This window comes from Saimiri boliviensis, chromosome 14, assembly GCF_048565385.1.
Source record: "Saimiri boliviensis isolate mSaiBol1 chromosome 14, mSaiBol1.pri, whole genome shotgun sequence".
Taxonomy (NCBI): domain Eukaryota; kingdom Metazoa; phylum Chordata; class Mammalia; order Primates; family Cebidae; genus Saimiri; species Saimiri boliviensis.
Genome location: NC_133462.1, coordinates 63,261,383 through 63,288,150, shown reverse-complemented (window position 1 = coordinate 63,288,150; position 26,768 = coordinate 63,261,383). Strand labels below are relative to the sequence as shown.

The following is a 26,768-nucleotide window of genomic DNA, read 5'->3' as shown; positions in this document are numbered from 1 at the left end:
GGAAGTAGGGCATATGGCACTAGCAAGGCTATATGGGTATTGATAGTGGTGTGTTTCTGTTTTTAAAAACACTATTTTGTTTTGTAAGAAGTTCCATGCTTTATGTGTAGGATTGATTGGTAGGAAATTGATTCAACTGAACAATTCCAGGGTGGTCCTTGTGGCACATGAGGATAATTGTTTAATCTGGTTGCATTCAGGTTTGAGTGATATGTTTTGCCCTGGAAAGTAAAAGGCCTGTGTTGTTTTTATCTGGGAAGAGCTGGGACTTTTTTCGGGTCTTGGGTATTGGAGTAGGTGACTGAGCTTATTGTTTGCTTGGTGGTCTTTGCAGATGCTGAGCTGAGAGATTAGCACTGGCCATTCACAAGTCCGAGAGGGTTGTTACCACAGCTTTCACATGGAGTTCTTGTTGCCTTGCTCCAGTTTATTCTCTCTGCCAGCAGATCTAGTTCCCACCCCACTGTTAGCTAGGAGAGGAATGAGGGGAAAGCCCGTGAAGGGCTGTATCCCAGTCCTTCCAGTATGGGGGAACACAACTCAACTCAAAGCAACAGTTCTTACCAGAAGCATACCAATAGTGGCTTTCTCAATGGAAAGACATGGTCTGTACATGTGTCATAAGCTAATGGAATAGGTGAAAAGTTTTCCACACTGGCAGCATTAATAATTCACTTGACATTTGTTTCAGTGAGCATGTACCCCAGAGTTTGAGATGGGAGACAGTGGTCTGCCTTTTGCTAGCTCCCTCTGGGGCCGAAGAGCCTGTATTATGAGTATCTTACTATGCTGAAAGTGATTCTGATATTTGAAGTTCTGTACTTTAGGTAGACATGAACTACCCAGGAAAACCAACTAGTTCCAATGATGGGCTACCAAAGAATCAGCACTTCTTTCCTCCCTGAAGGTTGCGGTAGGCTTATTGAAAGTCTCCAAAGTGGCATGTCAACCTGGGCCTCAGGCTCTTCTTTGTGGGTGATATTAAAGCATTTTCAAGAGGAATTATGGTTATGTCCACTTTTTACCTTAGCCTTTACCTTTAGAAAGTGAGCTTTGTGTAAGGCATGACTGTTTTTTAAAAATGTAGATTCTCTAAGCTCTATAAAATAGGCACAGCTGAAAGTTAATTCCTCATCCAAGGTCACGTGGCACCAGGACTGGTTTCCAGTGTTTGCTCCACGGCCATTCTCAGTTTTATTGTGGGTTCAAGGCAGGGCCACCACATATGGTTGTGTAGGCTGTACCCTGTTTAGAGGGAAGTGGAAACCAGCTTGTGATTTGCTTGCTGAGTCCTCCATGGACCCTGGTCTGGAATTGCATCATTGCTGAGGAAGGAGTTTCTCTAATTATTATTATTATTATTATTTGAGACGGAGTCTTGCTCTGTCACCAGGCTAGAGTGAGGTGGAGCAATCTCGGCTCACTGCAACCTCCGCTTCCTGGGTTCAAGCGATTCTTCCGCCTCAGCCTCCCGAGTAGCTGGGACCACAGGCGTGTGCCACCGCGCCCGGCTAATTTTTTTGTCTTTTTAGTAGAGACGGGGTTTTACCGTGTTGGCCAGGATGGTCTCGATATCTTGACCTCGTGATCCACCCACCTCGGCCTCCCAAAGTGCTGGGATTACAGGTGTGAGCCACCGCGCCTGGTCTCTCTTTCTAATTTACACAAAGATGCCTAGTGGGCCGCAGGGGCTCTGGACAAGGCTGAGCTTGTACATAAAACATGAGCCATGAAACTAAGGAAATGATGCAGATAATGTTGATTTCTTCCTAGGACCTGCTCTCTACTTCCAAATCCCATCTTCTCTTGAGGAATTAAGAAACTTGAACTTATTTGTTAAGCCTGGGAATTGTACAATTGCACTGGATTCTCTGTGTGTGGGTTTTTTTTTTTTTTTTTTTTCAATAGATTTTATTGACTCACTACCTTATGGCAGATACTAAGCTTCCTGCTGGGGATGCAAGTATGAAGAGACAGACAAAGTGTTTGCTCTTACAGCATCTGCAGGGGAAGGGGCAGCATCCACGGAATAGAGCCATAAGTGCTTTGATGGCGACACCACACAGGTGGCTCATAACCCCAACTTAGGAGGTTAGGGAATGAAGTCTTCCTAACAGGCATAAATGCCACGCAGAAACTGGAAGGATAGAGGGGAGTTAGACAAAGATCAGGGCCAAGAGTATCCCAGGCTGAATGCATGTGAAGAGGGCAGCAGGAAGAGAGAGCATTGAGGGTTCAAGAGACACAAAGCAATGCTTCTTAAACTTTGACATGCGTAAGAACTCACCAGTGAATGGAATGTGTATTTCTATGCAGAGGGTCTAGCAAAGGATCTGAGGTTCTGCTCCCAGGTGATGCCGATGCTGCTAGTCCACAGATCACACTTGGAGTAGCAAGGACAGAAAGCTGCTGTAGTGAAGACTGACTTCCAAGCCAACAGGGTGCGTCTCTTTCAGGGCTGTACCCCTTGCACCCAGCCCAATACCTGACACATAGAAAGTGCTCCACCCAAACTCATGGAGTAAATAAATATATAAATACATGAGGGGCTGGGTGCGGTAGCTCATGTCTATAATCCCAGCACTTTGAGAGGCTGAGGCAGGTGGATCACTTGAGTTCAGGAGTTCGAGACCAGCCTGGTCAACATGGTGAAACCCCATTATCTACTAAAAACACAAAAATTAGCTGAATGTGGTGGTGGATTATCAATCCCAGCTACTCGGAAGGGTGAGGCAGGAGAATTGCTTGAACTCCAGAGGCGGAGGTTGCAGTGAGCTGCGATTGTGCCACTGCTCTTCAACCTGGGTGACAGAGAGAGACTCTGTCTCTAATACATACGTGTGTGTGTGTGTGTGTGTTTGTGTGTGTGTGTGTGTGTAGAAATATAAATACATGAGACGTAGTATGAGGTCAGAGAGGCTAGGAAGGGCCAGTCACACAGCCAGGTTAAATAGTTTAGAATCTGTCTCAAAAGCAGCAGTGGTGGAGAAGGCGGTGGGGGTGAGGGGTATTGAGGGATTTTAAGGAGGGTAAGTATGTCATTGGATTTCATATTAGAAATATGTCTCTAAGCCGAGGGGTGGTGCCTCATGCCTGTAATTCCAGCTACTTGGAGGCTGAGTTGGGAGGATTGTTTGAGCCCAGGAGTTTGAATCTGACCTGGGACACATAGCAAAACCCTTCTAAAAAAGAAATGAAAAATTAATATGGCTTCAGCTAAAGCATCGAGATGGAATGGAGCTTAGCGAGAGAGGAGGTGGAGCGGCTGCTAGGAATCCCTCTGACAACAAAATGATAGTGGCCTGGTCAGGGGAAGAGGCATTTGAACTGACAGATGTCCAGGGGGCTATGGAGGAGATGCAGCATAGGACCTTTGTCAGTGGTGTCCAGGGATGGGCTCCTCCCTTAGTTTGGGAGCCCCAGGCAGAGCCCAGGAAGTAGGAAGTCCCGCTTTTCCAGACAGAAACTCATCCTCTAACCTGAAGTAAAACTGTCTAGTGTCTGGCTCAGAGCTGGCATTGAGGAGTGAGGCGATGAATGTTTGCTGAGTGACTTTGAAAGGAACCTGATACGTACCAAGAAACGAGAGAAACAACATGGCATGATTCAAAGTACAAGAGAGAAACAACATGGGGTGATTCAAAGTGAGGGCATCAGAGCCAGGGAGTGAGCAGGGGAGAGGAGTCCACGGGGAGCAGAAATGAGTCAGAGGGAGGAAGGAGGGTTTCATGTTCCTTTTCATATCTGTGGAATAGAGTTTGCTTCTACTTTCAAACTTCTCTGTTCAATAGAGTAAAACATTTCAGCATTTTAAAGCAATACAGAGTTCCATGAGGGAAAAGTTCTTCTTGTTGAGATTTTAAAAAGTTAACTGTCACTATCTTAAAGCGTATTTTTTTCTCTGATTTTTAAATTAATGCACGTTTACGATGATGAATGAGTGAAAAATATATAAAGAAAAAAACACACAACAGACAGAGAGAAGTACTGTTGTACTATTAACATTTTGGTGTGTTTCCTTTTTGTTTTTTTCTGTGCACATTTTACGTACTAGAGATTTACACATGTATACAATTTAAAAAGGACCTAAAAATAGAAATCCCATTTGACCCAGCAATCCCATTACTGGGTATATATCCAAAGGATTATAAATCATTCTACTACAAGGACATGTGCACACGAATGTTCATTGCAGCACTGTTTACAATAGCAAAGACCTGGAACCAACCCAAATGCCCAACGATGATAGACTGGATAGGGAAAATGTGGTACATATACACCATGGAATATTACGCAGCCATCAAAAACGATGAGTTCACGTCCTTTGTAGGGACATGGATGAACCTGGAAACCATCATTCTCAGCAAACTGACACAAGAGCAGAAAATCAAACACCGTATAGTCTCGCTCATAGGCGGGTGTTGAACAATGAGAACACATGGACACAGGGAGGGGAGCACTACACACTGGGGATCCGTTGGGGGGAATGGGGGAGGGGCGGGGGTGGGGAGGTGGGAAGAGATAGCATGGGGAGAAATGACAGATACAGGTGAGGGGACGGAAGGCAGCAAAGCACACTGCCATGTGTGTACCTATGCAACAATCTTGCATGTTCATCACATGTACCCCCAAACCTAAAATGCAATTAAAAAAAAATCATACATTTATTTAGTCATTATCACAAAATATCTCCATTATTAAAATTCCTCATGAATACAATTTAGAGAGAATTTTATTAATGCTTCCTCTATTATTGAATATTTGTGAGGCTCACTTTTCTTTATTAAAAACAATGCTGAGGTAAAAATTGTTACACGAAGATATTTTGTTGACAGTATATAATATTTCCTAGAAGTTGAGAATTGCTGTGTCAAGGAATGTAAACTAAGGTTTCTGAGACTTATTGCCAAATAGCTTTCCAGAAGAATTGAACCCATTTCCAAGTACTTATGCAGAATGTGAGTGTCTGGCTCATTACACCTCATCAGCATTGAATAGTATAACTTTTAAATTGTTAAATTGCCAACATTTGTTTTTTGTTTAGTGAGCTTTTTAATGCTGGTGAGATCGAAGGATTTTTTTTTTTCCTATTTACTATCCATTTAAAATTATCCTTTTAAATGTAATTGTTCAGATTCTTTGCCCATATATCCTATTTAATTCTAGGGATTTTCTTACTCATTTTTACAAGCCTTTAATACATTGTTTTTGTTCTTTTTTCCCCAGTCCCATTCTTTAGGGTTTGAAAGGACAACTTTGTAGAAAGAATCTTCATTTTTTTTTTGTTTTTGAGACGGAGTCTCACTCTATTGTCTAGGCTGGAGTGCAATGGCACAATCTCGGTTCACTGCAACCTCTGCCTCCCAGGTTCAAGTGATTCTTCTGCCTCACCCTCCTGAGTAGCTGGGATTACAGGTGCACACCACCATGACCAGCTAATTTTTAATGTTTTTTTTTTTTTTTTTTTTTTAGTACAGATAGGGTTTTACCATATTGGCCAGGCTGGTCTCAAACTTCTGACCTTGTGATCCATCTGTCTTGGCCTCCCAAAGTGCTGGGATTACAAGCATGAGCCACCGTGCCTGACTGTAAGGATCTTCTATTGATAAGCATTAATATTTGTCCTATCTTTTAGGGAGTTGAGAGTAATTAGCAGAAGACTTCATGGTGTGATTTGGAATGCCATTACATTTGTTGAAGGATGGATTATTTGAAAGATTTCTATATTGGCCACTTGAAAAACCTGGTATTTCTGTAGTGCTATATATTTCCTATTGTTACTTGCCTCATGCTTAGTATGCTGTATGATTTCCTTTTCTTTCTTTCTTTCTTTCTTTCTCTCTCTCTCTCTCTCTCTCTCTCTCTCTCTCTCTCTTTCTTTCTTTCTTTCTTTCTTTCTTTCTTTCTTTCTTTCTTTCTTTCTTTCTTTCTTTCTTTCTTTCTTTCTTTCTATTGGAGCCAGGCTCTGGTTGTGTTGCCCAGGCTGGAGGGCAGTGGCACGATCTTGGCTCACTGCAACCTCTGCTTCCCAGGCTCCATCCATCCTCCCACCTCAGCCATCCAAGTAGCTGGGACTACAGGCACATACCATCATGCCCAGCTAATTTTTTTTTTGTATTTTTGTAGAGTTGGCATTTTACCATGTTGGCCAGGCTGGTTTTCACCTCCTGAGCTCAAGCCATCCACCCACCTCGACCTCCCTGAAGTGTTGAGATTACAGGCCTGAGCCACCACGTCTGGCCTGATTTTCTTACATCAATGACAGTTGTCATTAACGAACGCATTCAGTAAATATTTATGTGTTCACTCCTGTGCTAGTCAATTAGTTTTTCAATTTTTCAAACAAGAAAATCAAGAAGTATTAACCCTAAATAACAGCAGTCAGTACACCCTCTGGACAACACTCCTCAGAGTGTGACTCCACAATCTGTGGTGTGGCTGGTGGCCTGGAATCTGGGAACTCTGGATCAGCTCTCCAGTCAGAGAAGCTGGGGGAAAGGCATCTTGATGGCATTTCTGCTGAGCCGGCAAGGAGAAGCTGCTGGCCAACTTCATATTGATTACCTACCGTGGGCTCAGCGCTGTGCCGGACCGGTAGGTCACAGAGATAGAGATGTAAGAAACTGACTCCGCCTTTGAGGAGGTTACAGTCTAGTTGTGGAGACAAATCTAATAAGCAAAGCAGTCACATTTTGTCTATTTGCTGAATGGGTTGTCTTTCATTTATTCAGTGATAGGAGCTGCTTATATGCAATGAATATTGATGCTAAATCATAGACATATTGAAAAACATTTTTCTTTATTTGAACATTTTTTTCTTTTAACTTTTTCTTTTTCCATCTAGAAGTGAAAAAGTTTTATGTCATTGTTTTTCTTTCTGGTTCTGAGTTTTATATAAAGCTTAGGAAGTTCTCCTTACCTAAATAATAAAAATATGCTTCAGTTTTTCCTTTTGGTACCTTTATAGTTGTGTTAAACTATTTAGAATATTAAATCATTTTGAATTTATTTTTGTATGTTATGTGAAGCAACAATCTAACATTTTCCACATTGCTTATTCAGTTGTCTCATTACTGTTTTTTAAATAATCCAGCTCTTCCTTTCTGATTTGAAATGCCCTTTTCTTTATATGCTAAGGTCTCATTCACACATATGTGGGTTTGTTTCTGTCTTTTCCTTCTCTAGGAATCCTTTAGTAATTTATTAGCTATGTGGGTTTGATTAGGATACTTGCCCACTTGGGTTCCCCACATTTGAAATGAGAATAATATCATAGTAGTTATTCTACCTTTAGCGTCATTGTGAGAAGTAAACCACAATGTTTCAGGGGCCTGACCCCATTGTAAGTACTCAATGAATGATACATATATATTTTTTCTTTTGAGGCCTGTGCCAGTTACTCTTAATTACTGTAGTAGGCAGTCCCTGTTATCATTTTTCTTTCTAATAATTTCAAGGATTTATTGGGCATGCTTACACCTTAATTTTTCTGTTTGAATTGAATTTTAATTCATCAGAGTCAGAGAAAAACAAATACAAGAACAGCTGAGACAGATTGAAATTGCCTTAGATTTATATATTAGAGGGAGGGATTTGACATCTTATAAAATGGAATTGTCTTATCTACAAACAATGTAACTCTCTCCATTTATTTAGGTCTTGTTTTGGGCTCATCAATGCAATTTTAATTATGTTGAGGCTTAAGTTTTGATTTTTCTAGTTTTGCTTTGTTATGTTTGAGACTGGCCCTCTTCCCTCAAAGCAGGCAGAGGCAGCTTCAGAGTTTTGTTAAACACTTTGAGATACTTCCTGTTTTAAAGTCATTCAAACAGCCCTGAGAAATGAGAGTGGGCATCTCCATCTTACAGGTGAGGAAAGAAGAAAGGAAAGTGATAGTTTTGGGGCCAGGTGTGGTGGCTCATACCTGTAATCACGGCAGTTTGGGAGGCTGAGGCAGGTGGATCGACTGAGGTCAGGAGTTCAAGACCAGCTTGGCCAACATGGCAAAACACTGTCTCTACTAAAAATACAAAAATTAGCCAGATGCAGTGGTGACGCCTGTAATCCCAGCTACACAGGAGGCTGAGGCAGGAGAATCACTTCAGCTTGGGAGGTGGAGGTTGCAGTGAGCTGAGATGGCGCCACTGTACTCTGGCCTGGGTGACAGAGCGAGACTGCATCTAAAAATAAATAAATAAAGAAAGAAAGAAAGAAAGAAAGAAAAATAAAGAAAAATAAAAAAGAAAGTGATAGTTTTAAACATCTATGGATCAGACATGTGGGTATTTTTATTTTAAGTAACTCTGTTATCCCCATTTTACAAATGAAGAGGCTGATGGTGAGAGAAGTTAAACTGATGTGGCCAAGGCTCCCAATAACTGAAGATAAAGGGCTCAGACTCAGGGCTTGGGAGTCAGTGTTAGATGTTCTAATGGCCAGTGGCCATTATGTCCCTCTGGTGCTGTCTCATCCTCTCTGTACTTATCATTTGTCTCAATAAAGTTGACCCCAGCCCAATTGTTCTATTTCCTGTGGCAGGCTACCATCCCCAAGTCTAGTTTCTGGTCCTAATGCAGCCCTTCCCAAAAGCCAGTCACAGTGGCTTGGTCTGTTCCATTGCTGTTGAATATGGTCTTGATACTCAGATGCCTGATTACAGAGAGTACTTGGGAGGAAGCCCAGGGTGGAAAGATTGATGGAGGCCAAAAATTCTCTCATGCATCTGAGCCTTGCTGTTCTGTTATCTGGCCGCAAAAGCTGAGGAACCTCAAAACCAGGTTAGGTTGTCAGGTTCATTACTACATTACCTAAGGGAGCTATGCAAGGGATGAGAATCAGAGTGACCAGGAAAAGGCCAACCTGGAACTGCCTTCCCATTGGGCATCCTCATCCTGGAAAGAGCCTCCCTCCCAGCAGCAGCAGCCTCTGCCATCAGTAGGGTTGTCAGGTGCTGTGTTGGTCCTGAGTTTGTAAATAGATCTTTCTTTAATAAAGGATTTAACATTGACCCTTTGTCCTTTTTACAGTAGGATATCATATGCTTACTTTTCTCAGTTTTTCCATAGTAGGCACTTGGGTGAAAAGGCAGAAATTTAACTTCTTCCTGATTTTGTGTGTATGTGTATCAATATTTGTGTTTATTGCCTCTCTAACATCTTGATGGAATGGATCCTGCTGCAGAATTTGGGTTCTAGGAGAGACCCCTGTAGCCTACTTGTCCCAAATTCTGTCTGCATGAAAGTCAATGTCTGAATGGAGCCAAAGGATTCTCGAATATCCTTGGAGGGCAGAAGGGAAAGTGGGTTGTGTGGGGCTCCAGGTTCCAGATGGTTCATGTTCCCTTGAAGCAACTGTTTCTTTCATATATTGAATCTTTAAATTGTATTTCCTTAAATAAAATTCCTTTGCTCTTAAGTGGAAAAGGTTGAAAAACTGGCCTGTACCACCTAGGAGGGACTTATGTTCTCTTCTGAAAGAATTCTAGAAATGAAAATTTAAGCCCATTCTACTCTCTTTCCTAGACTGTTTGGGTAGTGATAGTTTGGGATGGAGGCTGGTCTGAGTGACTGAAAACACTGGATATAGGATTTTTTTTTTTTTAAATTTAGCATTCCTAAAGCATCTACCCACCAAGGTTGTCATGCAACTCCATGATGGTACCCCCTGGAGTGAACCAGTGCAATGGCTTCACATGATCCTGTGCATAATACTACATTGAATGCCAGGAAGTAGGGGTGCCCGGTGGCAAGACAGAGAAAGTAGATAGGTCTCTTGCCCTTTGGGTGTATTAGGATCTATTTAAGGAAACAGTCCTTAGCTGTTAAGCTTTGGGGGGGTCAGTATGTAACACTTAACTTCCCTGTCCATGATCAGAACCAACTGAGAGAGATAAAGGAATCATGCCAATATAGCAGGGGTCCCCAGCTCCCAGGCCACAGACTGCTACCAATCCATGGCCTGTTAGAAACTGGGCCACATAGCAGGAGGTGAGCGGCAGCTGAGTGAGCATTACCACCTGAGCTCCACCTCCTGTCAGATCAGTGGTGGAATTAGCTTCTCATAGAAGCGTGAACTCTATTGGGAACTGTGCATGCACGGGATCTAGGTTGCCTGTTCCATATGAGAACCTAATGCCTGATGATCTGAGGTGGAACAGTTTCATCCTGAAATCATCCCCCTACCCTGGTCCATGGAAAAATTGTCTTCTGTGCAACCAGTCCATGGTGCCAAAAAGGTTGGGAACTGCTGCAACAAAGGATAAAATACTACTTTTATGACTAATAAAGCTGATCCTGTGGAATGTAGTTTATACCTGTGGGAAAGTGAGTTTCTAAAAGTGAACCGCAGAATCAGACAGAGTTACCTGCAAGTCACAGGTAGTAATGGAGAGCTGCAGGCTTCTCCTCCTACCTGCCATCCTTCCTGCCTTTCGCCTTTCCCCCTAACATTTATAGGATAGGGAGCAGAGCAGCGAAGGTGCCAAGCTACACATATCCAGTTCTTGTCTCCCAGATTGCCAACCAACCCAGGAAAAAGACCCAGTATTACACTGAAAGGTGTTCTTCCACAGAGAAACACCAGATCAGGAAAAAGGAGGGCCTTTCCCTCAAAAAGCCCCTATAGTCAGCTCAAGATGAACTCCCAGGCAGTGTGTCCTGATTGTATGAATTTTAGGTACAAGATATATATTTGGATACTGAAAAGGAATGATATCTAAAAAGAATGGCATGTGAATAGGTGGTATAGCCAACTCTGTAAACTAGCTATTGTCAAGCTAGATTGGCTAACTAAGCCTAGTGTTAGAGATGTCTCTCTGTCTCTGTGTGTCTCTGGTGTATAGTACGGAGTTTGATGTGATTGTGGACACAGAAACCCAGGTGACCTCTTGAGGAACTACTTTCATCTCTAAGATTCAGCAAGTTATCTGCTTTCTAGCTCACAAAGTAATAGATGTAAAATGCTGAGCACAGTGCCTGGTACATAAGAAACATACTTAACATGGGGAAATAGTTACTTTATTTTGATTTGAAAATGGTTATAAAATAGTGTGCTAAGTATTATTCCAGGTATGCAAAATTCAACGAATAGTTATTTAGTTCTTCTAGATGCTGTTGTAGGAACTGGAATATAAGAACTAGGAAGAAAAGAACATAGGATTGCTTTGTGTCTCATTTAATTTTGTATCATAGAATAAATTGGTGCTTCTTGCTGTGATGTCCTCTATGACTAGAAAATGCTTTTTATTTTTCCTAATTATTTTTGGGAAGCCAGCAAGTGACTGTACAGATATCTGCCTGCTGATACCTGAGTGGGTGCCCTCTTTGAGCCAGTCCGAATAGCCCTGCCTACCTCCTTCTGTGGATGAAGACAGTGCTTAGAAAGAACTCATTTATCTTCCACTCCAGCTCACAAACAAGGATTCGTACTGAAACACATTAATTGAGCTTCCTATGGCACTAATGTGATCCAAGCCCAAAACTGCTTGGAATCCTGCTTTTCTGGAGAGCTCTGTATGGGGGAATCATTGTGGTGTTCCTTTCCTTCTTCAATGCCTTGTCGTTTATCATTGTATTGGATCTTTTGGAATTTTATTTTAAGGAGAGAGATGTAGAAATATAATTTCTGGTCTGGGTGTGGTGGCTCACACCTGTAATCTCAGCACTTTTGGAGGCTGAGGCGGATGGATCACTGGAGGTTGGGAGTTGGTGACCAGCCTGGCCATCATGGTGAAACCCCGCCTCTACTAAAAATATAAAAATTAGCTGGGCATGGTGGTGGGTGCCTGTAATCTCAGCTGCTTGAGAGGCTGAGGTGGGAGAATTGCTTCAACCTGGGAGGTGGTGGTTGCAGTGAGCTGGAATTGCACCATTATACTTCAGCCTGGCTGACAGAGTGAGACTCTTATCTCGAAAAGAAAAAGAAAAAAAAGAAAGAAATACAGTTTCTGGCCCATGTGTGCATTGATCATGTGAGTCAAATTGGTGAATTCCTAAACTGGATTTTGGCTCTGGGATCCTTTAGCAATGGATGAAGTTTGAAATCTGAGTTGGCATGGTCTGCAGGCCGTGGTCGGCAGGGCCTGTCTTGGTCCCTGCTCTTTACTGTCCACTATGTGGTCTAAGGTAAGTCTTTAGGTCTTTGTACCTAAGTTTCTTCCATAAAATCAGCTGGGATTTTCAACCTATTTCCTAATTGTTTTACAAGTAAGAGATCTGCACTTAGAAAATGATTTAAACAGGAGAAATCTCTCCCTGAATAGTCACTGTGAAAGTTTTATTCTAGCAAGAAGAGAAATTCTGGTGTGATAACCCAGCACCTGAGGGAATAAGACCATTTACACAATGAATTAATACTTGTACCTATTCACTCCCAAGTCTTTACTTCCATAGCCCCTCAAATGAGAATGCAAATTACTGACCAACCTTTTGATATTCCTTTCAGGGACACCTGTGTGGTTCTTTGTGAAAATTGCTCCAATTCGAAATGAACAGGATAAAGTGGTTTTATTTCTTTGCACTTTCAGTGACATAACAGCTTTCAAACAGCCAATTGAGGATGATTCATGTAAAGGTTTGTAATTCTGACTTGTACAAATACGTTTATGCCTTTTTTTGGGTCTTTAGTGTGGCTCTTATTACAGAGAATTTGAGGTTGTCAAGGCAATCACTTCACAAACCTCAAGATTCAAACTTTAATTTGTATAGAGCAAAGAACTGTGTCATTCTGGAATGTGTGGGGGGAGGAGAAGGGGAGAAAAACCACTTTGTTTAGGAAAGCATTTGAATCAATTTCACACCTTTAATAATTAACCCTTTCCATTATTAGGCAGAAGAAGATAGTTTGGCAACTCTAGTATCATCAGAATCCTTTTAAGTTTTCACATAACAAATGTCAGTCATACAAATGGGACAGTCCATGGCTACATTCATCTACTTTATATATAAACATTCTTAGATTTGACTGAAATCTAGTGCTTCAAGATTGTTAAAGCAGACTTTAGTGCATCTTTGCATCTGTGATTGATTAAGTCAGTGACTGGTTAATTCATTTGGAACATGACATTAATGAAGCCAGGGTCCTGAGTAACATTTCTATATGGGTCATTTACTCAGCGGTGTGATCACAGACTTTAGCACTTGCAGCCATATCATATGCATGTGTTGTTAGCGTAGCATGGGGGACCCAGAAAAGGAGATGGCTCAAGATTTCTGGAACAACTATACCCCTGGAGAGGTCCAGCTCATCAGGATATATAGAAGATGGCATGTTAGTCCCAGAGGTTTGGGATTGGGGGTGACATAGCACCTCTTTCACATCTCTTGTTCATCGCTTACATTCAAGATAACCAAGAGGCTAGGAGCTTTTTCATGTTGCAGTGCTACCTGGCTCTATGGTTGATTTTTCAGCTCTGCTGGAGAACTCTGCTCCTTGTGGTTTTCTGAGATGTACCAAGGAGATGAGAGTGGGGTCCAGGGGAGAGTCAAACTGAGGCACATTATTTTTGATGTGACAAAATTTTTGTTGTTAAATGAGCATTGCAGGAGGAAATAAAAAGCATTATATGGATGCTTCCTCAAGGGCTGTGTCCTATGAGGGTATTTAAAATCCTGGCACATTTAGACACTCGCATTTATGGAGTTCAGAGCACAGTGCTGTTTATACCAGTGCATCCTATTTTTTAAAACTGTGTGATAGCTCAATAAATCAATTTCAGCCTGCCTTTTGGTTTTAAGACTGCAGCAGATGCAAAGTCTCTCAACCAGTGTGTCAGCCACCTAAAGTCTCTCTTTTCCCAATTTCTAGTTTCTGACTTGGAGATTTCTCAGTGCAGTAGATATTTTGTGGCAGTGGGTTCACTCATGATTAAGTATCATCTTGTTACCATATAGAAAGGTCAGTTGCTTTTTTAACTTAATAAACTCACAAGTAATATTTTGAAGGCAATTAAATATTTTGACATTTATTTTTGCAAGTTTTCCCTTAAAAACTTAATATATGTGATTTGATTGAATCACATTGTTTTGTTTTTATTACCCCTGGAACATTCGTAGGTGATGTGCTGGTATTATTTAGAAGGAAAAGCATACCTAACAGAATGCTCTTTGCCTGCTATGTAGGTGTCTGTATTTGATGCTCACAAAACCGGAAGGGAGATGAATCAGATGATATAGTGAGACGTATGTAGGTTTATTTTCCAGGAATAAAATACTCCACTTCATTTAACCTGGCTAATGATGTATTTCCTTGCTGAGAAGAGTTTTGGTACATACACATACATACTTACAGACACTCATGAGGACATATACACACATTTAGTCTGTTTCTTCGTAGCTGAGGAGACCAGATATTAATTCTATTAGTCAGTGAAATAAATAGGAGTAACTTGTGGCTTGATTCATAAAAATTTGACACACACACATATGTTAGCCCTCGATGTAGGACTCCTGCTAGTGGACCACGCTTAATGTCTCCTCAAAGACTTGGCTTTATAAGCCTATACATTTCATATGCCATGGCAGATACCTTCAGATCTTCCCACTTGCCAGATCCTCGTGCCCCTGGCCCACTGTGGTTTGCTGGTCTGCTTAGGACAAGTCAAACTTTTTATTAGTGTGTTTGTGATGGGAGCACATGATAGTTGCTCTAGGTCTTGTTACTTTAAGCCTATAAACTGTAGTTTTGGCTACAGGGATCAAATCTGGATCCTAGAAACTGTGCTGCCATGTGGCTGGATTATTCACCTGGCTTAACATTTCTTCTTGGATGTGCTCTCAGCAGCTCGTTTCTAGCAGACCAGCTGGGTTTTCAGTACAGCACCTCAGTCACCATTAAGAGTCTTAAGAGTCTTGCTGACTTAGGGCTTGTTTACAGTTCACTTTGGAGATGGAAAGGAAATGTGAATAATCTAAATCCCGAAACATTTTTTGGATAATTGCTCTTTGGCATAGCCCCATGGGATGTTTACCCACCACCATATTAGCCTTTTAAATCAGTTGTGCTCCAATTGTCTTTAAAATTACTTTGTTTTCTCAGATCATGTAGTACCTAATTTTGGGACTTAGAGGTGTGGTGGGTGCATCCTGCTAATGATGCCAGAAGCCAGTTTGTGCCCCACATTTTCTGACTAACCACCCACAAAGGGTCCAACACATGGGATAATTGACAGTAGCCTATTTCAGGATCTGACACAAAGTAACTTCTCTTCTACCCAGAGCCTCAAGCACAGGGGATGGGTCCTGGAAGTGCTTCCAGAGCCCCGTGTCATTTGGTGTACCAGTTCTCACCATCCTTTTTATGAGCTAGGTGGGCCTTTGACTTCCTCATCTTCACTTAGCTCTCTGTCTTTTGACAGTAATTCTGTTACTCTCTGATAAATAGTGCTCATGAATGGTATGGAGCAGGGAATGAAAGTTAAGCTGGGTTTGCTGTTTGCTAACAGCTCTGGTTGTGTGTGTGTGTGTGTGTGTGTGTGTGTGTGTGTGTGTGTGTGTGTGTGTGTGTTTAAAGGCTGAATGAGAGAGTAGGTAGGAATTCCGGCCTAAAAGGAGAATCTGTGATGCTCCAGTGATTTCATTTGTTTCTTATCTGTTGCTTTTTCTTTTGTTACAGATAATTGGGAGTAGGCTGTGGGGCATGTTTCTGTCCCATTCTCTCTTCTGAGCCAGGAGGGTTGGACAAATGAGTAGAGAATTAGAGTGTAAAGCTCAGAATTTTCTCTCTTTACATTGTTCACCAAAGGATGAGTCAATCTTCTTGTTTTCTCTATTATCCCACCAACAAATCTCATATTAAAGGAACAAATTTGTTTTCAAAGATTCACATGTTTACTTCTAAATTCATAGTTAAAATCAAGCCAAATACAGACAACAAAAGGAATGAAAAACTTAGAACAGGTCTCTAAGAGCCACGGATTTAGAATATTGAAGGATGAAGGCTCTGGCGAATTGTTGTAACTGTTGACCCTTCTCCATGTGTCTCCATGTTGGACGTGGGAGAAATAGTAATAGACATAAGTCACAGGCCCCACCCCCCTCTTCAATGTTAACATTTTATGTCTCTGCCCTTGGGTTGGTGGGAAAGTGATGATTTAGTGACTGCTACTTGAAGAAGCCATTTTAGATTTTTGGTTATTTGTACATTGGTAAGGAAAAGATTGTGGGAGGAGTCTTGAGGATGCTCAGGCAGTGGTCCACGCTGACTCTCCATGCTGCACCCTATGTCCACTGTTCTCTGCTGGATGTTTGGATTATGCTATTAGCTCCTCTGAATTTCTTTTTTCTTTTTCTGAGACGGAGTTTTCCTCTGTCGCTCAGGCTGGAGTACAGTGTGGCTTGATCTCGGCTCACTGCAACCTCCACCTCCTGGGTTCAAGTGATTCTCTGGCCTCAGCCTCCTGAGTAGCTGGGATTACAGTAGCACACCACCATGCCTGGATAATATATGTGCTTTTAGAGATGCGGTTTCACCACGTTGGTCAAGCTAGTCTTGAAGTCCTGACTTTGTGATCCACCCACCTCGGCCTCCCAAAGTGCTGGGATTACAGGTGTAAGCCACCATGCCTGGCCTCCTCTGAATTTCTGAGTCTGTATCTCAGGACAAGGCTGGTCTCTGTCTCTTTGGTATCCCTGGACTTATTCTCAGAGGAGTTGGAATTCTAACTCATCCCAGCACCATCTCTTCTGGTCTAAAAAAGAAAGATTCAGGCTCATCAGAGGCTAAGCCAAGTTGATACCCACCAGCCATTGTGGAGTCAAGACAGGAGAAAAGCCAGCCTTTCTGACAGTGGAGAAAAGACCCAGTAAATACCTTTCAGCTGATTGCTAGATTGTGTACTGTGTTCCTCCTTCTCTCTATTACCTTCCTCTTCTCCTCCTGCCCACTTCCCCTCTCATTTTCCTGATCATGTTATGCATTCAATTTTCTCATGGCATCCACAGTCCTGCTATGTCCAACTTGCTGGTGACATTTGTGACAGAGCTGTAAGAATCCTGGGCCAGGGGTTTCTTCATTTGAGCTCAATTCAGTGTTGAACTCCCAAGTGGGATATAATTGCAGGAGTGGATACAAGAATGCCTGGGAAAAGAGAGGAACAGAAATATCCCTTGAAACTGAAGAGAGTTTGTGAAATGGGCTGCTTATCCTTTGGGACTTTCTGTCTATTGGAAACCCTGACAGAAGTAGGGTGGTGAGAGGAAAAACATATTTGCTCTTTATGTGTCCAATACACCTATTGTATACACCTGTTGGGTGCCTGGCCTCATGCTAGGTGCTGGAATGGACACTAGGAAATGCCTGTGATAGAGCCTCTGAGTCTACTTGTGAGAAGGGATAGACAGGTAAGCAAATAAAACAGTAAAGCATAATCGATGATCTAATATATGCCCACCTAAATTAAGTGGGGGTTCACCATAGGGTGCAGGTAAGCCTGCTAGGGGTAGGCCAGTATCTGGAAAAGGCTTCCTTAAAGGATGATGGTACATTCATTGACATTGGGGGGGATGTCAAAACCCCTGCAGAGTCCGTGCTGTCCCCTCCTGTGAACAGTAGTGGGACCCCCACAGTCAAACCACTATGTGTATCTTTTCAAGTCAACCCCAGCAGTTCCACATTTCCGCTTCATGGCATCAGGGTGGATGAAAGCACTACTGTTTTTTTTTTTTATTAAAGCCTGGCACTTCTGGAATGAGATAAAAAAGAGTTGATTTGCTATTCTTATGATATTGACAAAAATTTATCCAGTTTATGATTCTCTAAAGTTGTATAGAAAAATAAAACCTGGACATGCTTCTGCTTAACTCCATTGTCCTCTGGATTCTAAGTCTACCTTGAAAAGTTGCTCCAGGGTAAAATTTGGCAGATGAGATTTCTACTGGAAGGTGCTGAATGCTTCTAAATTCTAAAGGATATAAAAAAATAAATTCACCTAGTCCTGCTTTTAGCTGTCATGTAAAAATAGTTGCATGCTCTGTTTATTTGCTGTATATCCCATATCTAGGTTTTTGGAGCTCCTAAAACCCAAGCCTGGTCTTGACAATCCTGACAGGACTTCAAAGGTCTCATGGGGCAACTGCCATGGTCATAACCTTGATGCAGATGAATTGTTGGATGTTGGAATGACAGTTGTCTTTGGGGGCATTTAATAGGTGTCAAGATCATTCAGACATCTTCGATTCTCAGTCAGCACCTGTCACCAACTGTCTGTCTCCCATCTCAAAGCAGACTAAAAACTGCCACTGCTTTCCCCCACCTACCCAGGGGTTGAAATCATTTCTTATTCCCCTGGCCTTGGAGAAGGTAATGCATAGAATGGCCATTTGACTAGCTTGTCCATTTAAAGTCCAGAACCAGCTGTTTCTCAAGATCAGATAGTGGGGGGATTGGGAACAGCCCGAGCCAAGTTACCAAGTTAGAGAAACATCTCAATTACCTGGTATTATCTTGTGAAGAAGGCTTGGGTCAGAGTGGAGATATCGATGTTCTAGACTCTTTCGGATTGTCCAGGCACTCTATTTGTAAAGTGGTACTAAAACCTGCCCTACCAGCTTCACAAAGTATGATTAGGATGAAATGAAAGTGCAGGGGGAAAGCAAATTGCCACACACAAGGTGCTTTTCTGAGCAGTGGGTTTTGCTTGCAGGGATGCAGAGTGACTCGTGGGAGCTCAGGAGGGGATTGCGGGTGTCTTGTTTCTGGCAGCATAACTTGTAATGTGAATGTCTGTGCACCTTTGGGATTTGGTTGACCCTGTCTTTTCACTCTTCCACTTGCTTCAGGCTGGGGAAAGTTTGCTCGGCTGACAAGAGCACTGACAAGCAGCAGGGGTGTCCTGCAGCAGCTGGCTCCGAGCGTGCAAAAAGGCGAGAATGTCCACAAGCACTCCCGCCTGGCAGAGGTAAGGGCAAGGGGTTAGCTCATCTCAAGCCTCACTTTTAGGGGGCGCATGGGCTGAGGAAATGGCAGAAAACTAGTGTGCTATCATGGAGAGGACCTTCAGGACCCACAGATGCCTGTCTTGGCTGGGCTTACACACCACCAGGTATGACATTGGGTAAGTGACCTAACTCCTTTGAGCTTTGTACTTTCCCATGTGCAGAAGCAGGCTGGAAGAGCTCTGTTCCAGCTTGCTTGAGATTAAAAGTGTCAAATCACTTTTTTGAGGAGCTAGAAGTGCTTCATGTACATGCAGGAGTTTTTAAACAATTTTGTTGTTAGAGCAATACATACTGTTATAGGCAAAGAAGATACAGGAAGTGAAAAGAAAGTAAAAATTATCTGCAATCCCAACAACCACAGGGCATTTTACACCTTTTTGGTGTGTGCATTTAACTCGTTTCTTTGTAGATATCCTATTTCCTAAACACTAGGAAATTCATTTTTTTACATGTTAACTGTTATGAAATTGAGATACGTCTAAGAATAGTGTTACATTAAATGTGATTGTGTTGCCTTTTCTTCACTTTATAATCATGAACATTTTAACAGGTTAATAAATATATGTAAAATTATTATTATTTTGATAATCTTTGTAGTAAGGAAAGTTTGACACTCTTCTTTTTGCTGGGACAAGTGAGAGGTTGGGAAGCCTTGACAAGGTATCTTATTAGGCTTAATGCACCCAGCTTATCATTATCTGCCTTTGATGGTGCCTGGTCTTTATTTTTTCAACTACACCTGGGTGGGATCAGTTAGAAGCATTATACTTTCTAGACTCCAAACTTCCTTCTTACCAAAGATGACAAGTAAACTGTCCATAGCCTGTAGATGGCTCATCAGTCTTTGATCCATGTTTGGACGGTGGGACCCTTTCTAACCTGGCTCCAGGGTTCCACACCCCTAGTGGAGACACAACCAGCATGATGCAGCTCACAAAGAATATTCTGAGTATGTGCAGTGTCAAATGAGTTAACTACAGAAGGTCTTGTGGTAACCAGAAGCTTTTGTCAACAGTGGAGATGGGAGCATTCATTTGTACCATTTTAGAGAAAGAGAGATATTTGGATGATGGTCGCATCATTTTTTGTCATGATGTGGGTTTGGCTTATGATATAAAGAATACTAAAGGAGACCTTTCAACTCACAGCCTGTGCTTTCTCTGCTGCTTCTTACGGTTAATAGAAAAACCTCCTCTCCCACCGCTCTCCCCCTTGCTCACTCTTATTCGGCACACTGGCCTTTTTGCTGTTCCTTGTACACACCGTGCTTAATGGCAAGTCTTTTCCCAAATGTCATTTTCTCTATGTAGCTAACTGTATCAGTCAGGGTTCTACCAGAGAAACAGAGCCAGTGGGATACTTAATATTAAGAGATTTATTGCAAGGAATTGGCGTCTGTGATTGTGGTGGTTGGTTACTTGTGTCCAAAATTCACAGGGCAGGTTGGCAGACTGGAAACCCTTGGGAGGAGCTGATGCTGAAGTTCACAAGCAAATTCCTTCGTCCTTAGGGAAACTCAGTTCTGCCTCTAAGGCCTTTCAGCTGACTGGATGAGGCCCATTCATATTACAGAGGATTATATCTTTTCCTGAAAGTTGACTGATTGTAGAAATTAATCACATGTACAAAATACTTTTACAGCAACACTTAGCATTGGCTTAAATACCTGGGTACTAGCTAAGTTAATATGTAGAACTATTACAGTTCACCCTTGTCAACTTGACATCCATACACATTTTCATAATCCATACTTAATCTCCAGATAAGTCAATAAGAAAATTATACTTCCATCTAACGTGATACAATGCTTCTATGTACAATGGAAAATATGCCAGCCTTTTCCCCAAAAGAGGATGTAAAGTCCTTGGTGATATTCATTTTCCTTCTTCCTCTCCTGTAATTCCAATACTGTGAGGTAAAATTAACTATTATTAATACATTTATGTTGTGTGATAAGAGGATAAGGGATGAAAATAATGGTATTTTTTATATATGCATATATATATTCATACCAAATTAAGAAAAAATTATAATTCCTAGTCCTCTTTTTAGTCTGATCTATGCTTTCTTTTGCTTGATAACTTCTAATGTACTATACAGTTTACTTATTATGTTTATTCAGTGATAAATATCAATCACTTAGAACAGTGTCTGGCACATAGTAAGTACTCAGTATTAATTTTTTTTAAATTGGTGAATTGAATGAAAGAAAGGAAACAATGTTAATGAATTTTAATCACCTGTCTGGCATAAGTGGTTGCTCATTGCCAATATAAGGCAAACATTTGGGTCTCATCTCAGGGACTAGTAAGTTTTAGTCAGCCTGGCTAGAGGCTTATCGATTTTTATGGATCTTTTCAAAGAATGAGCTTTTGGTTTTGTTGAGTTTTTTTCTATCAATTTTTTTTTTTTTTGCTTTCAATTTCATTGCTTTCTGCTCCAATTTTTTTTTTCTTTTCTTCTGCTTACTTTGGATTAATTTGCTTTTCTTTTTTAGTTTCCTAAAGCAGAGGCTTATTGATTTTTGATTTTTTTCCTTTTCTAGTATATATATTTAATGTTAGAAATTTCCCTCTAAACACTGCTTTTGCTGCATGCCACAAATTTTAATTTGTATTCTCTTTTTCATTTAGTTAAAATATATTTTATTTTCTTTTGAGAGATATTCTTTGGCCTATGTATTATGCAGAAGTGTGTTGTATAGTCTCCATGTAGTTTTGGATTTTCTAGCTGTTTTCTCTAACTGATTTCTAGTTTAATTCCATTGTGGCCCGAGAGCAGACGTTGTATGATTTCTATTCTTTTGTTAAGGCTTATTTAGTGGCCCAGAATGTGATCTGTCTTGGTGAATGTTCCATGTGACCTCTAGAGAATGTGTATTCTGCTATTGTTGTTATAGATGAAGTAGTCTATACATGTTCATTATATCCAGTTGATTGATGGTGTTATTGAGTTCAACTATGTGCTTCCTGATTTTCTGCCTGGTAGATCTGTCCATATCTGATAGAGAGGTATTGAAGTCTTTAACCATAATAATGAATTCACCTATTTTTCCTTGCAGTTGTATCAGTTTTTGCCTCACATTTTTGATGCTCCATTGTTAGAGGTGTACACTTTAAAGATTGTCTTTTTTGAGAATTGACTCTTTTATCATTATAATGCCCCTCTTCATCTCTGATAACTTTTCTTGCTTTGAAGTCTGCTCTGTCTGAAATTCATACAACTACTCCTGCTCCTGCTTTCTTTTGATTCCTATTAGTATGATATATCTTTCTCCATCTCTTTACTTTTTAATCAATATGTCTTCATATTTAAAGTGACTTTTGTAGATGACATTTAGTTGTTTCTTCATCCAGTGGGACAGTCTATATCTTTTAATTTGTATATTTAGGCCACTGAGGTTTAAAGTGATTATTGATATATTTGGATTAATATCTCTGGTATTTGTTGCTATTTTCTTTTCATTGTCCTTTTTCTTCTTGTCTTCCTTTTTCCACCTGTTTTGTTTTTAATTGAGCATTTTATGTGATTCAATTTTTTCTCCTTTCTTAGCAGCATATCAATTATACTTCTTTAAAAAATTTATTTTAGTGGTTGCTCTAGAGTTTGCAAAATACATTTACAACGAATCCAAGCCCCTTTTAAATAATGCTGTACTAAATACCTTTCGATAGGGAGATATTCCTAATTCCTCTCATTCCTCGTATCATTGCTTTAACTCATTTCATGTATACATAACACACACACACATATATATGCATGCACAATCGAATACATGTTGCTATTTTTTGATTAAACTATCATTGGTTAGCTTAAAAACAAGTCAAGTAAAAGCTTCATTTTATCTTCACTTATGCCTTCTCTGATGCTCTTTCTTTCTTCATGTACCTCTCAGTGTCTGACCTATACCATTTTCATTCCCTCCGAAGGACTTCTTTTGACATTTCTTACAAGGCAGGTCTACTGGCAACAAATTCACTCAATTTTTGTCTGCGACAATTTTTTTTTTCTTTTTCAGAGATGGAGTCTCCCTACCCAGGCTGGAGTATAGTAGCATGATCTTGGCTCACTGCAATCTCCGCCTCCTGGGTTCAAGCGATTCCACTGCTTCAGCCTCTTGAGTAGCTGAGATTACAGGTGCACGCCACCCCACCTGGTTAATTTTTGTATTTTAAGTAGAGATAAGGTTTCACCATGTTGGCCAGGCTGGTCTCACACTCCTGACCTCAGGTGATCCTCTCGCCTTGGCATCCCAAAGTGCTGGGATTATAGGTATGAGCCATTGTGCCTGGCCTTTTCCTTTACTTTTGAAGGATAATTTCACAGGGTACAGAATTCTAGATCGGTGTTTTTCTTTTCTCCTCTCAACTCTTAAATATCTCACTCTGCTTTCTTCTTGCTTGCATGGTTTCCAAGAATTTGGATGTCCAGTTGACCCTTGAACAATGTGGGTTTGACCTGTGTTAGTCCACTAAGATGTGGATTTTTTTCAGTAAGTATATTGAAAATTTTTTGGAGATTTATAATGACTTGAAAAACATGGAGACCAACTGCATAGCCTAGAAATATTGAAAAAATTAGGTATCTCATGAATGCACAAAATATGTGTAGATAGTTTATTACCATAAAATATACACAAATCTGTTATAAAAAGTTAAAATTTATAAAAACTTATGTACATAAGCACAGAACACTTACAATGCAAAGATGAAGTATTAAATAGTAACTGCATAACATCAACTAAAATACATACTTTACTACTGTAATAATTTTATAGCCACTGCCTGTTGTTCTTGCTGTGATCTCAAGTGTTATGAGTATCCACTTAAATGTTGTGATGTTAATCTTCTCCTCCTGAACGGTTCTTCTCTCTAGTAAATTTTATATAGCAGTACAAAGTGATCTCTCAAGGTTCTCATCCTTGAGATGAGATCTCTAGCGTATTTTTGTAATCGTGTTTAGTAGGATACCATAAACCTTGATAACACTGGGGGACCCATGTGAAGTGACACTAGTTACAAGAAAAAGTTGGATTGCTCCATGTATCACAGATTGAGGTCTGCAGCTGCGGTTGCCTGCCGTTTCACACAGACTTCATTGTAAACAGATGATATAAATTTGTGGTATTGATAAATACAGTATATTACTGTGAATGTATTTTCTCTTCCGTATAGTTTTGTAATAACATTTTGTTTTCTGTGACTTTATTGTAAGAATACAGTATGTAATACAAAATAGCATACAAAAGATGTGTTAATTGACTTTATATTATTGGTAAGGCTTCTTGGCTATTAGTAAATTTTGGGAGTCAAAAGTTATATGTAGATTTGACTGTGTGGGGGCATCAGTGCCCCTAAATCCTGCTTTGTTCAAGGGTCAACTGTAATTCTTATCTTTCCTTTTTATAGGCTAGGTGATTTACTTTTCCCCTCTGATTTCTTTTTCTTTTTTTTTTTTCCTTGAGATGGAGTCTTGATATGTCCTCCAGGCTGGAGTATAATGGCACACTCTTGGCTCACTGCAGCCTCTACTTCCTGGGTTTAAACAATTCTCCTGCCTCAGCCTCCCATAGCTGGGATTGCAGGCACCTGCCACTGTGTCTGGCTCATTTTTGTATTTTTAGTAGAGATGGGGTTTTGCCATGTTGGCCAAGCTGGTCTCCAACTCCTGAACTCAAGTAATCTGCCTGCCTTGGGCTCCGAAAGTGCTGGGATTAGAGGTGTGAGCCACCACACCTGGCCTCCCTTCTGATTTTTTAATGAAATTTTTTGGTTATCTTAGATATTCTACAGTTTGAATATGATATGACTGGATTTATTTGTTTGTTTGTTTTTGTGGTATTTATCTGAGTTGGTGTTTCCTGTACCTCTGTGATCTGAGGTTGGTGGGTGAGATTAATTTGGGAAAATTCTCAGTGATTATTGCTTTGAATATTTCTTCTGTTTCTTTGTTTTCCTTCTGGTATTCTCATTATGTGTATGTTCTACCTTTTGTAGTTGTCCCACAATTCTTGAATATTCTGTTCTCTAAAATGTTTTAGAGAACATCTTATGTTCTCTAAAATGATAAAGTAGCCTATTTTATCACTACCACAAATAACAAATCTATTATAAAAAGTTAAAATTTATCAAAACTTATACATATAAGCATAGAACACTTATAAAGATGCAATATTAAATCATAACTACATAACATTAACTGTAGTATATACTGTACTACTGTAATAATTTTGTAGCCACAATTTTTTTTTGGCAGTCTTTTTGTTCTCTTTGCTTTTCAGTTTTGGTGGTCTCTATTGACTTGTTTTCAAGCACAGAGATCCTTTCCTCAGCTGTGTTCAGTGTACTGATGAATCCATCAAAGACATTCTTTATTTTGATTACAGTGTTTCTTATCTCCAGCATTTTGTTTTGGTTCTTCCTTAGAGTTTTTCATCTTTCTGCTTACATTGCCTATCCATTTTGCATATTGTCCACTTTTACCTATTAGAACCCTTAACAAATAAATCATACTTGTGCATAAATTCCCAGTCTGATAATTCCAACATCCCTGCCATACCTGAGTCTGGTTCTGATGCTTACTCTGTCTCTTCAAACTGTGTTTTTGCCTTTCAACATGCCTTGTGACTTTTTGTTGAAAGCCAGCTGTCATGTGCTAGGTAAATAAGCCATTTAGTAATGTGATGGTAAGGCAGAGGTGTGGGGGAGGAATGTTCTATAGTTCTGTAATTAGGTCCCCGTGCCCTGGGCTATGAATTTCACAAGTGCTTTTCATTCCTCTCCACACCTCTTGGCAGGGACAGAGTGGCTACAGCTGGCTGGAGACAGGTATTTCCTTTCTTCCAATCAGTTAGTTAGGCTTTGGTTAAATAGTTTCTCCTGAGGTCAGGCCTTATTAAGAAGAACAGAATGCTCTGGTGTATTTAAGAATCGTTCCCTTTCTCCTCCCGCTGCCAGAAGCACAAGGGGATTTTTCTTCCGACTTCTCTTGAGAACCTGGATGGCTCCTGGAGGTAAAATTCACAAAGTGTAAGGGACGTCCTACAGACGAATGAACGGGTCCTCCCTGGAGTTTTTAACTCTCAGACTTGTCCACATAGCCTACAGCAGTTTTTCAGTTACAGTTTAGGCATTCCTGTCCAGTGCTGGCTCCTGTGGAGGTTTCTGTTCATGCGTATCTGCTCTGGCCTGTTGTGATTCTCTTTATTCACCTGACTTTTCAGCTTTGGAGGTATCATTTTGCCCTGTACACTTACTTTTCTAATAGATCTAAGAAGAGTTGTTGCCGGGTGCGGTGGCTCATGCCTGTAATCCCAGCACTTTGGGAGGCTGAGGCGGGTGGAACATGAGGTCAGGAATTTGGGACCAGCCTGGCCGATATGGTGAAATCCCATCTCTATTAAAAATACAAAAATTAGCTGGGCATGGTGGTGCACCCTTATAGTTCCAGCTGGTCAGGAGGCTGAGGCAGAATTATTTGAACCTGGGAGGCAGAGGTTGCAGTGAGCTGAGATCATGCCACTGCACTCCAGCCTGAGTGACAGAGCGAGACTCCATCTCAAAAAAAAAAAAAGTTGAGTTTTCATGTCGTTGAGCTTTTTACTTTGTTATTAGGAGACAGTGATGGCTTCTAAGGTGCTTACATGATGTGTTGGAAACTGGAAGTTGGTGGAAGCTCTAAAGAGAGAAAAATGTGTTTCTCATCCATAGCCCATAGCTGATATTTTGTCCTGTTTTCTCAGTGATCAAATGGACACTGAATAAGAGTATGGAGACCTCAGTGAAACCTCTCCCACTGCTAGGAAAAATTGACATAAAGCACAGGTGGACTGAGGAT

General features: G+C 40.8%; 1 protein-coding gene across 2 annotated transcripts in view; it reads left to right on the top strand.

Annotated features, from left to right (window-relative positions):
• The window catches only part of KCNH1 (potassium voltage-gated channel subfamily H member 1), a 440,752-nt gene that overhangs the window by 28,753 nt on the left and 385,231 nt on the right, over positions 1–26,768 (top strand). For both annotated transcript variants that reach the window (XM_074385133.1, XM_074385132.1), the window contains exons 4-5: positions 12,442–12,570; positions 18,774–18,892. In XM_074385133.1, coding sequence (XP_074241234.1) covers positions 12,442–12,570; positions 18,774–18,892 — 248 coding nt within the window. The remainder of the gene's footprint in view (positions 1–12,441; positions 12,571–18,773; positions 18,893–26,768) is intronic.